Genomic DNA, 15330 nt, shown 5'->3' with positions numbered 1-15330 from the left:
ACTGTATGTGAACCATCAAACCATAATTCATTTTTACAACATATTTGAATGTAAATTCTAAGAGAAACTTTTGATATCTTTGCAATCTCTGATCTCATCCAGTATTTTTAAATAATGGAGTTACACTATTGTTTTATTTATACAATTCGGTCATTGCTGGAGGAGTATTGTATAACCAGTCATGGAGTCTTGTCTTAACATGTGAACCTTTTATATAACACCTGAATCACTGACATTGGTTGAACTGCTTTTCACAGTTTTGTAATATGCTAATTGAACAATGATGACTTACAAAACCAGTCAAAGATGAGGAAGGAATGGGAATCACATAATCCTCAGTTATTGCACCATGTTCAGATGTCTGCTCTGCTTTCTAAATCAGACTTTCAACAAAGAGGTGGTTAATTCATTCATTCATTCCAAATCAGGAAACCCTGTGCAGGCCAACAAACTAAAACAATTCATGGTGACGAATGGAACACTTTTGCCATTTACACCCAAGCATTAAAAGTACGCACAGATAAATATACCACCATTGTCAGACCATCAGACACCAGAGTCTGCACTGTGGCGAAATTGTGGTGTAGATATTGGGGGATACAATTTCTGCAATTCTACAGTTTGACATGACTTATGCCTCTCGAGGTGTATATGGAGGTGTATTTTGAAAACACAGCATAAGGATAAGTGGAAGCCTCCCAATCTAAACATTTTTGTTATTTAGGAAAACATTTTGGGGGGGAGGGGGACAGCTAACTTCCTGCATTTCAACACATTTTGCCATTGGGGCAGAGGGGAAATTGTGCAGTTTCATAATGCCATGCTACACATCTTGTCATGCGTCAGAGAACATTTTGCAGTTTTAAAGCAAATATCCTTCAATTTGACACATTTTGCCATAGGGCAGAGATAAAAATGCACTGTTATATAGTCCACACTGCCAGGTCTCTGACCTCCTCTCTATAGGCTGTCTCATTGTCAGTGATCAGGCCTACCACCATTGTGTCGGTTGCAAACTTAATGGTGTTGGAGTCGTGCTTGGCAACGCAGTCGTGGGTGAACAGGGAGTACAGGAGGGGACTAAGCACGCATCCGAGGGGCCCCGTATTGAGGATAAGCGTGGCAGATGTGTTGTTGCCTACCCTTACCACCTAGGGGCAGCCCATCAGGAAGTCCAGGATCCAGTTGCAGGTGTTTAGTCCCAGGGTCATGAGCTTAGTGCTGAGTTTTGAGGGCACTATGGTGTTGAACACTGAGCTGTAGTCAATTAATAGCATTCTCATATGGTGTTCCTTTTGTCCAGGTGAGAAAGGGCAGTGCAATAAAGATTGCGCAATCTGTGAATCTGTTGGGGCGGTAAGCAGATTGGAGTGGGTCTAGGGTTTCTGAGATGGTGTTGATGTGAGCCATCACCAGCCTTTCAAAGCACTTCATGTCTACAGACGTGAGAGTTACGGGTTGGTAGTCATTTAGGCAGGTTACCTTGCCGTTCTTGGGCACAGGGACTATGGTGGTCTGCTTGAAACATGTAGGTATTAGACTCACATCAGCTACGGAGAGCCTGATCACACATTCACCCAGAACAGCTGGTGCTCTCATGTATGCTTTCTTGTTGCTTGCCTCGAATCGTGCATAGAAGTAATTTAGCTTGTCTGGTACGCGCTTGTCACAGAGCAGCTTGGCTTCCCTTTGTAGTCTGTAATAGTTTGCAATCCTTGCCACATCCAACGAGCGTCAGAGTCGGTGTAGTACGATTCAATCTTAGTACTGTATTGACGCTTTGCATGTTTGATGGTTCGTTGGAGGGCATAGCAGGATTTCTTGTAAGCATCCGGGTTAGTGTGCCGCTCCTTGAAGTGGCAGCTCTACCCTTTAGCTCAGTGCGGATGTTGCCTGTAATCCATGGCTTCTGGTATGTACATACAGTCACTGTAGGGACGACATCATCGATGCACTTATTGATAAAGCCGGTGACTGGATGTGGTATACTCTAATGTCATCGGATGAATCCCGAAACATCTTCCGGTCTGTGCTGGCAAAATAGTCTTGTAGATTAGCATCTGCCTCATCTGACTACTTTAGTTTTTGCATGTAAGCAGGAATCAGGAGGATAGAATTATGGTCAGATTTGACAAATGGAGGGCGAGGGAGAGCTTTGTACACATCTGTGTGTGGAGTAAAAGTGTTCTAGAGTTATTTCCCTCTGGTTGCACATGCTGGTAGAAATGAGGTAAAACAGATTTAAGTTATCCTGCATTAAAGTTCCCGGCCACTAGCAGCGCCGCCTCTGGATCAGCGTTTTCCTTATGGCCTTATATAGTTCCTAGAGTGCAGTCTTTAGTGCCAGCATCAGTTTGTGGCGGTAAATAAACAGCTACGAAAAATAGAGGAAAACGCTTGGTAAATAGTGTGGTCTACAGCTTATCATGAAGTACTCTACCTCAGGCGAGCAAAACCTCAATACTTCTTTAATATTAGATTTTGTGCACCAGCTAATTTTTACAAATATACATAGTCCCCCACTCCTCATCTTACCGGAGGTAGCTGTTCTGTCTTGCCGAAGCACGGAAAACTCAGCCACATCATCATTCAGCCAAGAATCGGTGAAACATAAAATATTACAGTTAATGTCCAGTTGGTAGGAGAGTCTCAAACGGAGGTCTTCCAGTTTATTCTCCAATGATTGCATGTTGGCCAATAGGACGGACGGTAGAGGCGGGTTACCCTCTCGTCAACAAATTCTCACAAGGCACCCGGATCTGCGTACCCTGTATCGGAGTCTTCTCGCGAATTATGGGGATTTAGGCCTGGTCTGGGAGCAGCATTAAAATCCTTCATGTTCAACTCGTTAAAGAAAAAATATTTGTCCAGCTCGAACTGAGTAATCGCTGTTCTGATATCCAGAAGCTATTTTCAATTATAAGAGACGGTGGCAGAAACATGTACAAAATAAGTTACTAAACAAGGCAAAAAAAACACAAAAATAGCACAATTGTTAAGGAGCCCGTAAAACGTCAGCCATCCCCTCCAGCGCCATTCCAGCTTTCCCTTGTGTCTCAAGAATGGTCCACCACCCAAAGGACATCCAGCCAACTTGACACAACTGTGGGAATCATTGGAGACAACATGGGCCAACATCCCTGTGGAACGCTTTCAACATCTTCTGGAGTCCATGACCTGACGAATTGAGGCTGTGCAACTCAATATTAGGAAGGTGTTCTTAACAACCCTCCCCTATTTTGAACCAGTCCCTGGTTGTTGTGTCGCCTTGGCTCAGCTGAGGAATGCCCAGTATCTCTGGTAAGGCTGCCCAATTCTGATATTTTCCCCCCTAATTGGTAATTTGACAAATCCGAGCAGCTTTGATTTAAAAAAAAGAGCTGTTGTGAATGGTGAATCAGAATTGGGATGCCTGTGTAAACACAGCTAGAGGCATGAGAATGGGGCTTGAATTGGGAGGTTTGACGTGAGTAAAAACAGTGGCAGAGGCTGGCAAGGCATGTGGTCCTGGGATAATTGGCATATTTTCATGCATTGCTGAAAACAATGAATTAATCTCCCACCAAAGGTCGGAGTCAGCAGTTTTACAATGTTAGGTCCAATCCCCCTCGTTTTGTCTTTAGGTGTGATTGCTGAGTCCCATAGGAACAAGTTGTACTACAGTTGTACTCTGGGGGAGAATTTTTTGTTGTTGTTTAGTTGTAGATCTAATCTCTAACAAAGTTTCCACACCTTGCATTAGTGTCAGTAGGCCTGTGGTATGGATGGAGGTTTGTGTGCCACAACTCTAGTCGTGAAGGCTGCAGGATCCTATCACTCTGGCTCAATAACTGACTCTAGTTACACAAGGTTGGACAACCTGACCACGCTACAGTCAATTTTCCCAAAATGAGTAACCAATAGGCTCCAAAATAAAAATAAAAAGTTATTTGATGGGTCTGAAAGTTGAGGGCATTAAACCCGAATTAGTGTACACCTAGATGAAACATACTCACTCCTGTCCTTGCTGAGAGAAACAGTAACAGTGAGAATGGTGTAAGAGCATCAGCAGGTAGAATGGATAGAAAATACAAGTTGGTAATGGGCTCTGTGGATCAATTTTGTATATTTGCCCTCAAGCTGGACGATTTCAGCGCCTTGTCTAAGTAGTAATGGTATATGCTGCCCCCTAGTGACAAAACATATTGCCCCTAGAGAGAAGTTATTTTCACATTACATAGGGAAGGCAAAGGGGGATACCTAGTCAGTTGTGCAATTGAATGCCTTCAACTGAAATGTGTCTTCAGCATTTAACCCAACCCCTCTGAATCAGATATGGAGTGAACAGAACGCACAGCCCTAACATACACAAGAGCAGGACTCGTCAACCCCGTTCCTGGTGAGCTACCCTCCTGTAAGTTCCCTCCAACCCCAGTTGTAATAGGCTCTATGCATTATATCGCCTCCCACATTCTATTTGACTTCCTACTGGGGTGCTGACTTCCAGAGCGATTTCCACTATTGGTTTTTATCATTAGCTTACTAGCTAACCAACTGTTGTCGATGCATTCCTGACTGCGAAGGAGGTGCTAATGAACATTGTTCAGTGCCTGTGTTCAGTTTCATCAAAATGCAATGGTATTGTGAGCTCCCATAGTTTCCCAGTCGATGTAGAGCTTTATTATTTCCTTACTCACCCATTATGGTGGATAAGGGCTTTCTCGTAGACGACATTGGTCCGTGCAAGATCTACCGGCCAGCCTTTCTGTCAAGACACACACAGATGCCAGCGCATGAGGTTAGGGAGACCCAATCCATTGCCAGGCTGAGAGTGCATGTTGAAAGAATGATCCGTGGAGTAAAGGAACACAAGCTGTTTGACACAGTCATCCCCCTGACCATCTCAGGCAGCTTCAACCAATTATTTGTAGTGGTATGCCTGTTGGTCAACTATCAACACGGATCCTTTGGTCAGAACATGGGCCAAGCCAGCATAAATGTACGCGTTTATTTGCTAGCAGCAAAATAAACCAATTATCTATGACATGCATCAATAAATTGTGTTATAGTGAATATCCGTTTGTGTGGAGCTTGTATTGGCTTTAATTAGGCAATGAGTTTAGGGGAAAGAAGTAAACACAGAATAACCAGAATGCAAGATGGAATACAATTGGCTGAATATTTTTCAGGTGCATTTTTTTATGGATATGGACTATCAAGTGTTCTTGGCTTGTGCCAACGCTGTTCTGTGTCTGTGCAGCTGTGAACTGGTGGTGCAGCAGGAATGTTTAGTTGAGAGTAGTGCGCTGTCTGGTAAAGAAGGGCCACCAGATGATTGCACAAAACTTCCTGCAACACAGGAGCAGTGGCTATGGACCACTATCACTGGTACGGAGTGCTTTAACACCATCTGTGAAGATAAGTGTGATGAAAGACTGAAGTGAGAAACAAGAATGATGTGGCTTATAAATAAACATAGTAGTGTCTGGTCTTCTTAAATTAGGGGCTCATTTAACTATACAGGAATACATTGTGTCTCAGTAACACAATTACCAAACACTGCATCAACAGATCTTTACCAAATAATGTTAAGTGTGCAATTCAAAATTGGGATCCATCATTAAGATCTAATAAGAGTAAATGTTGACACTGTTTCCAACATACCATGATGACAGTGTCCCACAGGAGATGTTTAACAAGGTCGCTAGTAGCCATCTATAATCTTTCCCTACTCTCATGCTGTGAGGTTTCACTCTTCCTCATGAACCTGTGACAGGCACTCCTCATGGTGATCTCCAATCAATGTATCTAACAAAGATAGTGTTGTTATTTTTAGCTAGGAAATATAGCTAGAAAGCATAATTTAAGAAATCTATCAAAAATACACTCAGGTAGATTCTGTCAGCGTTACAAATTTTACAAAGTAACTAGCTAGCTACAGTTAGTAGTTAAATTAGCTAGCTAGCATGATTGTAGCTAGCTATATCTGTCACTGACCTGGTACTCAACTTCAAAGTTGTGTGTGTATATAGGAAGCTACATAGACACACCTTGAACTAATTTTCGTTCTTGCTAGCTGGAGTCTCATTGGCTGATTTAATAATTTGATGTAAATCATTAAAATTATATTTGAGGCAAGTCCTGAAGACGCCTAGTGAAAAAAAACTGTGACAGAGGTAGTAGTAATGTTATATCGTCGATAACTAGACTGACTTTCATCTATAGTATGCGCCACCGGAAATTGCCACACTGGTAGGAAGCGTGCTTTGAACAGTCGGTCATGGAATGCATAAGGGCTATTTACCTGATTCAGTTTTATCAGTTGGAGTGAAAACCTACAGGTTGGTAGCCCTCCAGGAATAGGGTTGGAGAGCCCTGCACTAGAGTCTAATCTGGCCATGTCATTTAAGAGTGCATGAAGCGCATCATCTAGAATTTTAACCATGACAATGACCTTCTCCCCCACACTAATGGTACTCCAATCACCATGCATCACCCAGGTCGTAAATTAAAACATTGACCTGGAATTGCGTAAGAGAATGAGATCGATTAACATTCGATATTGAACACCTTTACCAAAACTGTATACACTAATCTGCATACAACCAACCACCTTTTGTGAATAAAATAGCCAATAAACCCCTTTGGAAAATAACTATATTTAATATACAGTATGTAATACTGAAACAATAAGGACCTCTCCATAAATGTACATTATCAAAAATAAAGTCTCCGAAAATATAGGCCAATCAAAAATAAATTAGAATAGAGCGAGGTCATGACCACGGCACATTTGTAACAAACACAATAAAAACAGAACAGCTACGACCAAAGGATTTGCTCTCCAGCCTAATGGTCAAAGGTGGGGGGGGGGGGGGGTTTACAGTTAAGGCCTGGTGTGGCTCAGAGAGGGGTCCAGGTTGTATCAGCTAGGTCCTTTGGAGCAGGTTGACAGCCAATGCCAGTCCAATAGAGGAGCTATGAGGTCAGATCCATTTCTACCATTCTGTAAGTCAATCTATTCCACACAGAGGAGACGGCTTGGCTGTGTGAAGTCACTTGGATCCTGGCTTACAGTCCCTTAGGATGAGGGTCCACAGTAGTCCTGTGCTACTAGCATTCTTTACATACAGGGAGAGAAGGTTGGCCAGAGGGTAAACAGAGGCTTCTTGGTCCTCCTCACCCCTGTTTGTCAAGTCCATTCTCCCCCTTTAGCTTTGTTCCGCCGTTTATCCATTTCCTTTCGAAGCCGGGCCTGCAGTGCCATCCTCATGGTGGAGTCCAGAACATTCTCCTCTGCTACGCGCTCCACCACCCTCTCTGGCTTATCCTCCTAAGAGACAGATGGAGCACAGGGGTCATGACGAGGACACAAAATATTTAAGTGTTAATGCCAGAGAAGCCCATGTTTGGAGGATATATTGGCATGGATATTAGACCCGAGACGAAGTCAGGACACTGTTGTTCAGAGGAGCTTGTCAACAACACAGCTAACAATCACTTCAAACTGATGCTGGAAAGACTGCACACTAGCTTAACATCATTTAGTTGTACCTTTTTTTAAATCTCTCACACACAATTTAGACTGGCTGAGAAAGGCTGCTTGCCTGTCTCATTACATTAATTACTATGGGGCAGCTGGAGATTGAATTTCAATATTGAAACATAGTTGCAAATGTCAGAGAGAGACATCAAGGTTTATGCAAATCTCCACTGTTGAAAACAAAATGTTCGTCTAAAGGATATGTGACAGAATGTCTAGATGTTTTTTTCTAGTGGAGATCAAGTTTATAAATTGTCAGCTGGGTGGGTGAGACAGTGGATTGCGCAGTCAGATGGAACATGGTAAATAGGCATTTTAACGTCATAGATTTAGCACGTGGTAACTTGTGAAGTAGACACCGGCTGGAATGCGGTTTTAACCAAACCACATTCAAGATTATACCCACCCGTTGTGTAAACATATAGGACACTTGAAAAAGTGTGAAAACTCTGCTGAAGGTGTTGAAACTACACTATATGGGCAAAATCATTTGGACACCCCTTCAAATTAGTGGATTCGGCCATTTCAACCACACCCGTTGCTGACAGGTGTATAATAAATTTTTTATTTTTTTGAGCACACGATCATGCAATCTCCATAGACAAACATTGGCAGTAGAATGGCCCATACTGAAGAGCTGTGACATTCAACGTGGCACCGTCATAGGATGCCACTTTTCCAATAAGCCAGTTCGTAAAATTTCTGCCCTGGTCAACTGTAAGTGCTGTTATTGTGAAGTGGAAAAGTCTCACAGAACGGGACCGCTGAAGCTCATAAAAAAATATTTTGTCCTCAGTTGCAACACTCACTATCGAGTTCCAAACTTCCCCTGGAAGCAACATCAGCACAAGAACTGTTCATCGGGAGCTTCATGAAATGGATTTCCATGGCCGAGTAGCCGCACAATACCAAGTGTCAGCTGGAGTGCTGTAAAGCTCGCCGCCATTGGACTCTGGAAATGCGTTCTCTGGAGTAGTTAATCACGCTTCACCATCTTGCAGTCAGACGTACGAATCTGGGTTTGGCAGATACCAGGAGAACGCTACCTACACAAATGCATAGTGCTAATTGTAAAGTTTGGTGGAGCAGGAATAATGTTCTGGGACTGTTTTTCATGTTTTGGGCCAGGCCCCTTAGTTCCAGTGAAGGGAAATCTTAATGCTACAGCATACAATGACGTTAGACAATTCTGTGCTTCCAACTTTGTGGTAACAGTTTGGGGAAGGCCCTTTCCTGTTTCAGCATGACAATGCCCCCATACACAGAAATGGTTTGTTGAGAACTTGCCTGGCCTGCACAGAGCCCTGAACTCAACCCCATCGAACACCTTTGGGATGAATTTTGTGATGAATTCGAACACCAACCTAATCGCCCAACATCAGTCCCCGCAGCAATTTTCCAACATCTAGTAGAAAGCCTTCCCAGAAGAGTGGGGGCTGTTATAGCAGCAAAGGGAGGCCCAACTCCATATCAATGCCCATGATTTTGGAATGAGATGTTCGACTAGCAGGTGTCCATATACTTTTGACCATGCAGTGTATGAACGTGACCAATAAACTTGATTTGATAGACAGACCTTGAGTACGATGTAGGAGGTGACATGGCCAGAGTCAGCCTGGTAGTCCAGCCAGAAGAGCTCAGTTCCATGGGTCTCTGGCTCTGTACTGGATCCACTCTCATTCCACTCCTCAGTCTCTGCACCCACTCCTGGCTGAGATCCATCTGGAGACACATATACATACATAAATCACCAATTACCAGAGCCTTCCATCAAGTTGAGAGAAGAGTTCATACTATCAGCAGTGTTTTCTTACTTCCACGTCGAGGATGGTACACTTGGATGTCTGGTCGTCGGGGGAGTCGGGAGGTAGTGGTGTGCCTGGGCCTCTGATGCTCATTGGCCTGCTTCACCTGCTTATCATAGTCATCTCTGCAAGACATCAAACAGGTCAGTGCAAAGAATCTATCAAAACATTTAGAGAGCATCTTGACTGGCTGCGTCACCTCTTGGTATGGCAAATGCTTGGCATCCGACCGCAAGGCACTACATACAGAGAGAGGGTTGTGCGTACGGCCCAGTACATCACTGGGGCTGAGCTCCCTGTCATCCGGGACTTCTATATCAGGTGGTGTCTGAGGAAGGCTCTAAAAATGGTCTAAGACTCCTGCCACCCAAGTCATAGACAAGCAATACGCACATAATTCAAAAAGTTTAAATAAATCAATTAATATCAGAATGAGCAATATATCAGACTCTGACATCACTCAGTCCGATATTTCTTTATTTTACTTTTTGGATTGTGTGTATTGTTTGTACCGCTAGGCATTATTACTGCACTGTTGGAGCTATGAACACAAGCATTATGCTGCACCTGCAAATCTGTGTATGCGACAAAAATAAACTTCGATATATAATGACACAGATACAAAGATGAGTCCTCTATCCATCTCTACGGCCTGTTGTTCACACGCGTATCTGCCCGCTCATTGGCTAGAATGGTCCCACCTGATCGCGCCTGCCTTCCATCTTTGGGATATGCATTTTCATTGTTAGAGCGGTAGCATGTATATTGTCAATAGAATATACAGTCTTTAGTTATAGTTAGGGACGTCCCAATGAACCCGTATTGCACTATCCCTTTGACGAGCGGGTCTCTGTTATATGTTGTGCGCATGCGTAGAAGTGGTTAGGCGTAATAGCGATTAATTTCAACATTATGTAGAAAACACTCGAAATTGAACATCTGCATGCTCTCAGAATGAATTACATTGATAAAATATACACTCCACGTGTTAGCTCAGATTAACAAAGTTTAGTGATTCACCTGGCAATCTGGTTCCTTCGAATGTGGTGTAAGAAACCGTGGCTCATGTCCAAACGACCCGTGCGTTTATATTTGAGCTCTTGTTCTTCATCATCCCGCAAAATCTCCATCGTGATTGATAATTGATTTAGTATTTATTTATATGCGCAACACCACAACAAGCTGCATCTTAACGTTAATCAAGCTTTTAAAGTGGGCTGCTGTCCAACTAGAATTGCACACGGAATTACGAGCCTGTTCATAGTCTATTTTTAATATCACGTTTCTACCCCGAAAATGATAATTTTCTCACATTTTGAATCCTCATTAATGAATTATTTAAATTGTATAATAACCTATGTGTGAAAGCTGCATTAAGTTAGAGGCCCACATAAAAACGGCCAACATTATTCAATCTCAACCGTTCGGTTTTTGCCAGAGTAAACGTGAAAACTCGGGGTACACTCTGGTTGGCCATCTTGATATTGTAGTCTGGAGTTTGCGTGTTTTGGCGAGCTTACTAGTTAGCGAAATAAACTCACCAGTGGCTTTAGCTAGTTAACTATACATTTTCTCCATACACAACAAAGATTAACGCTATGGTATCTGTAAAACGGGAGCGAGAAATTGACTTGGAAGACGATGAAGGTAGCTAGCCAACATATTTTAAAACTTGTATAAGCGAACTCTAGATAGTCATATGCTACAATAACTAGCGAACGTTGCCGTTTATTTCTAAACGTGTAACTAGCTAGGTTAGCTGCTAAGTTAGCCTAAATCACATTGTTGGTAGCTAGCTCTAGCTGGCTAATTATTGTTAGCTAGCTAAGACCCCATTCAAGCATCAAACGTGTTTTTCCTAGGTGCGTTATTGTTTGCCGCCAGAGCAGAGGTTTCCTGTAAAAGGAACGAGCTGTGTTAGCTAACGTTACCTAGCTAGATACGATTGTTGTCATTGTTAGTTAACATTTAGCTACACTTAATTTATTTGTTGAAATTGTTCTTTGTCTTACACAGTACCTGTGAAAATTGGCCGTTCGTCCGAGGACCGCAGAAGTCGCCATTGTCCCTACCTCGACACAATCAATAGGTAAAGTCAACTGGCCTTAACATGGAAGATGCACAAGATAAGGCATTTGTTGAATGTGTACTCTTTGTGTAAATCACCTCTAACACACACATTTGTCTTCAGGAGTGTACTGGACTTCGATTTTGAGAAGCTATGCTCCATTTCCCTCTCCCACATCAATGTATACGCCTGTCTCATCTGTGGGAAATACTTCCAAGGTAAAGTATCCAATACTTGTCCCCCCCCCCCCCCCCCCTCTCTACCTGAGAAGTGTTCAGAAATGTTTTGATCTAGGCTGAAAACAATGCAATGTATATTCCAGGTAGAGGTCTGAAGTCCCATGCCTACACTCACAGTGTGCAGTTCACCCACCATGTGTTCCTCAATCTGCACACCCTCAAGTTCTACTGTCTACCAGATAACTACGAGATCATTGACTCATCGTTGGAAGACATCACGGTGAGTCTACAGAGATGGGTGGTGCACACATTAACTCTGTAATCAGAAAGAACATGTGTCAAATGCATCAATTCAAACGGGCACTGATTGAACGGTGCTAAACTGATAGTTCTGAATTATAACTTTTTAACAGTTCTTGTTCAGTCATGGTTTATACAATCATCCACTGGTATGTGTCTAAAGTTATATAGTGGTGGTAATGTATTTTTCTTTGTGTTTTAGTATGTACTGAAGCCCACATTCACCAGACAGCACATCTCTGGATTGGATAAGCAGGGAAAGCTGTATCGAGCCTATGATGGCACCACCTATCTGCCTGGCATCGTAGGGCTCAACAACATCAAGGCTAATGACTACGCTAATGTGGTGCTGCAGGTAAGACTGTCATCCAACACAAGAGTATCCACTGGTGAATCTGACATCTCACCATTCACATGCTGCTAAACATTTTCCTGTGTGATGATCATTCATGTTGATTATGGTGAACTGTTTTTATCCTTTCAGGCCCTGTCCAATGTGCCCCCACTGCGGAACTACTTTTTGGAAGAGGAGAATTACTGCGGCATCCGTAGGCCGCCGGGTGACATCATGTTCCTGCTGGTGCAGCGATTCGGTGAGCTGATGCGCAAGCTGTGGAACCCACGGAACTTCAAGGCCCATGTGTCGCCCCACGAGATGTTGCAGGCCGTAGTGCTGTGCAGCAAGAAGAACTTCCAGATCACCAAGCAGGGTATGATTTTATTATAACACATTCAGTGAGACACAGAGCCTCGATTCTCAAGAGCAAATGTATTTTTAGTACAGTCAGATGTATGTTTTGGTATGTGTTGCACATTATGTTGTGAATAAGCTATGCTGCTGATTGGTCTGTCCTTCAGGGGATGCTGTGGACTTCCTGTCATGGTTCATGAATGCTCTGCACGGCGCACTGGGAGGAACCAAGAAGAAACCCTGTGAGTGTCAGTGGGAGGTGGAGGGAATGATGTTGGGGAAGTGTATTCTGCCTCATTGTACAACCTGGGAGATTAACAAAGATATTTCCCACTTCTTTCCCCCCCCTCTCCTATTGCCATTATAGCAAGCCTTACCAAAGTGTTCCAGGGTTCCATGCGTATCTTCTCCAAGAAGCTTCCTCACCCAGATTTGGTAAGTTGCTTATTGTCAACCCTTTGTTAAAGACTTCAACATTGGATCACAGTTTAAATCCTTATTTGTGAATTCATGACTCTTCAAATATGTAATCATATTGAACTGTTAAATTGTCCACGTTACATGCCTTTCTCTCCCTCTCCAGCCACCAGAAGAGAAGGTGGCTCTACTTCTGAAGGACGAGTACCAGGAGGAGATGTCTGACACCACCTTCCTCTTCTTGACCCTTGACCTCCCCACAGCTCCGCTGTATAAGGATGAGAAGGAGCAGCTCATCATCCCACAGGTCCCCCTCTTCAACATCCTGGCCAAGTTCAATGGCAACACAGAGAAGGTACTGCCCTCAAACTCAATTAAATTTGCTCAGATGAACAGCACTCCTATCTCCATGCCAGCCATCTCGCCCATCAAGTGAGATGGAAACTAGCCTCGGAAGCCTAGGTTTCTCAAATTATTATTTTTTTCCGAAAGCCTGGGGAAATTCTCCTCGGGAAGATGACAAAAAGGGGTGGAATACGGTGATCAAGGTGTAAGCTAGTGATGAGTTGCCACTTATCAAGCCAATCAAATATTTAGCATGGGTGGATTTACAAACAGATGTGTTTCTGAAAATATTTCAGACTAGCAACAAGCTTGCTAGCGTAAGATACAAAAGTAACGCTGCTAGTGCTCCCATTCAAATGCAAAATCTTCCAAAAGCAGAGTCAACGAGACAAGATTTAGAATGTTTGCCTGTGAGACTCCAGCTTCTGTTTGAAAGAGATTTGATCACCTCTTTGACCTTTCCTCTGAACCCTCCTGTTTGCTTTTAGGAGTATAAAACATACAAAGAGAATTTCCTCAAGAGGTTCCAGTTGCTCAAGCTGCCCCCCTATCTCATCTTCTGCATCAAGAGGTTTACCAAGAACAATTTCTTTGTGGAGAAGAACCCCACCATTGTCAACTTCCCCATCACGTAAGTGACTTGCATACTTTCCCCATATACTCAGTTGTAATTTTGCGTTGTGCTCAGCCTTATGATTCTGTGTGTGTTTTTGACTGACCCCTTGCATTTGCTCCTTGATCAGGAACGTAGACCTTCGTGAGTATCTGACAGAGGAAGCACAGGTCACAGAGAAGAACACAACCTATGACCTGGTGGCCAATGTGGTGCATGATGGGAAGCCCACTGAGGGGGCATACAGAATACATGTCCTGCATCATGTAAGTGACAGCTGCGTGTTTTAGGATATTTTTTTTTCTGGTGAACTCTACAGGTGCAAATTTGCAAAGCTTTAGATGTGTAATATTTCTTGATATTGTGAAAGAAAATACTCATCCTGTTCAGTTATTGGTGCTAATGTGAGCCTGTCTTTGTCGCTGAAGGGCACTGGAAAGTGGTACGAGCTCCAGGACCTGCAGGTGACAGATATCCTGCCCCAGATGATCACACTGTCAGAGGCTTACATTCAGGTAAGTTCTATTGTCACATTGATCACTGAATATACAATATGCTGTTCTCTAACTTACCTGTTTTTATGTCTAGATAAGTTACTGACTCCCACTAACTGTCAATTGTGTTGATGTGTGGGTTCTCTGTGTTCCAGATTTGGAAAAGAAGAGAGAGCGAAGATGACACAACTAACCACACTGGGGCATGAATGAGGCATTTAATGAGCATTGATCATATTTAAAGATTGATTGTACAGGAAAGAGCTGTCACTCGCTGGCTAGTGGTCAGACAGTATCCAGTGGAATTGGATACTGTCCAAGATTACCTCAGGGTAAGCCCACACCACATGAGGACCAGGACATTTTATTTGAGGATTTTGGCTATAGCGAAAACAATGAAGTTTACTATTTTTTGTTCTTCACTTAAATTTTTAACTGTAAATGGTAAGATTAAACCAGCTTTGGCTTTTCTGTTTTCAGTCATTAATATTATTTAAGATTTTGCACAATTTGACACGTGTTGATTTATTAGTCTTAGCCATAGTTGGGTCTTTATTTGTGAAACAAGGAAGTAAAAACAATAAATACAATTCCAACATTTTGAATAAGACATGACCAAATAGTGAAGGTTACAAAAAGATTTTCATATTATAAGCAGTACATTATAGGATAAATATACTCATGTATACACAAATACTTCAGACTCACACATGAATATTACATAGATCATAAAAATGAAACCTAAACATTGTATATTAAACTAAGGCAATGTATTGACATATTACTGGTTAAAAGGATGTCTCCATCAAAGGAGGTATATGTTCACTCAAATATATTTCTTCAAGACACTTCACCACTTTATTTACTGTACCATATTTGTTTTCCCTGATTTATGA

The 15330-nt window shown here is 42.6% G+C and overlaps 2 protein-coding genes across 2 annotated transcripts; one reads left to right on the top strand and one right to left on the bottom strand.

Moving 5' to 3' along the window:
* Nucleotides 1-6235: 6235 nt before the first annotated feature.
* LOC109895939 (UPF0561 protein C2orf68 homolog) lies at nt 6236-10562 on the bottom strand. The gene is made up of 4 exons (XM_020490057.2): nt 10348-10562; nt 9337-9452; nt 9099-9244; nt 6236-7312 (listed from the first exon to the last, which is right to left on the bottom strand). The coding sequence occupies exons 1-4, from the start codon at nt 10455-10457 to the stop codon at nt 7172-7174; spliced, it is 513 nt and encodes a 170-aa protein (XP_020345646.1). The 5' UTR covers nt 10458-10562; the 3' UTR covers nt 6236-7171.
* LOC109895938 (U4/U6.U5 tri-snRNP-associated protein 2) lies at nt 10405-14913 on the top strand. Its single transcript, XM_020490056.2, has 13 exons — nt 10405-10974; nt 11344-11416; nt 11519-11613; nt 11718-11854; nt 12077-12229; nt 12359-12584; nt 12733-12807; nt 12933-13000; nt 13149-13337; nt 13816-13958; nt 14071-14206; nt 14369-14455; nt 14590-14913. Exons 1-13 carry the CDS (start codon nt 10926-10928, stop codon nt 14641-14643), a joined length of 1485 nt encoding a protein of 494 aa, XP_020345645.1. The 5' UTR covers nt 10405-10925; the 3' UTR covers nt 14644-14913.
* The last annotated feature ends 417 nt before the right edge of the window (nt 14914-15330 follow it).

Source organism: Oncorhynchus kisutch, linkage group LG8 (assembly GCF_002021735.2).
Source record: "Oncorhynchus kisutch isolate 150728-3 linkage group LG8, Okis_V2, whole genome shotgun sequence".
Lineage (NCBI taxonomy): Eukaryota > Metazoa > Chordata > Actinopteri > Salmoniformes > Salmonidae > Oncorhynchus > Oncorhynchus kisutch.
The sequence above is the reverse complement of the archived record's forward strand: the minus strand, read 5'-3'. Positions and strand labels throughout refer to the sequence as shown.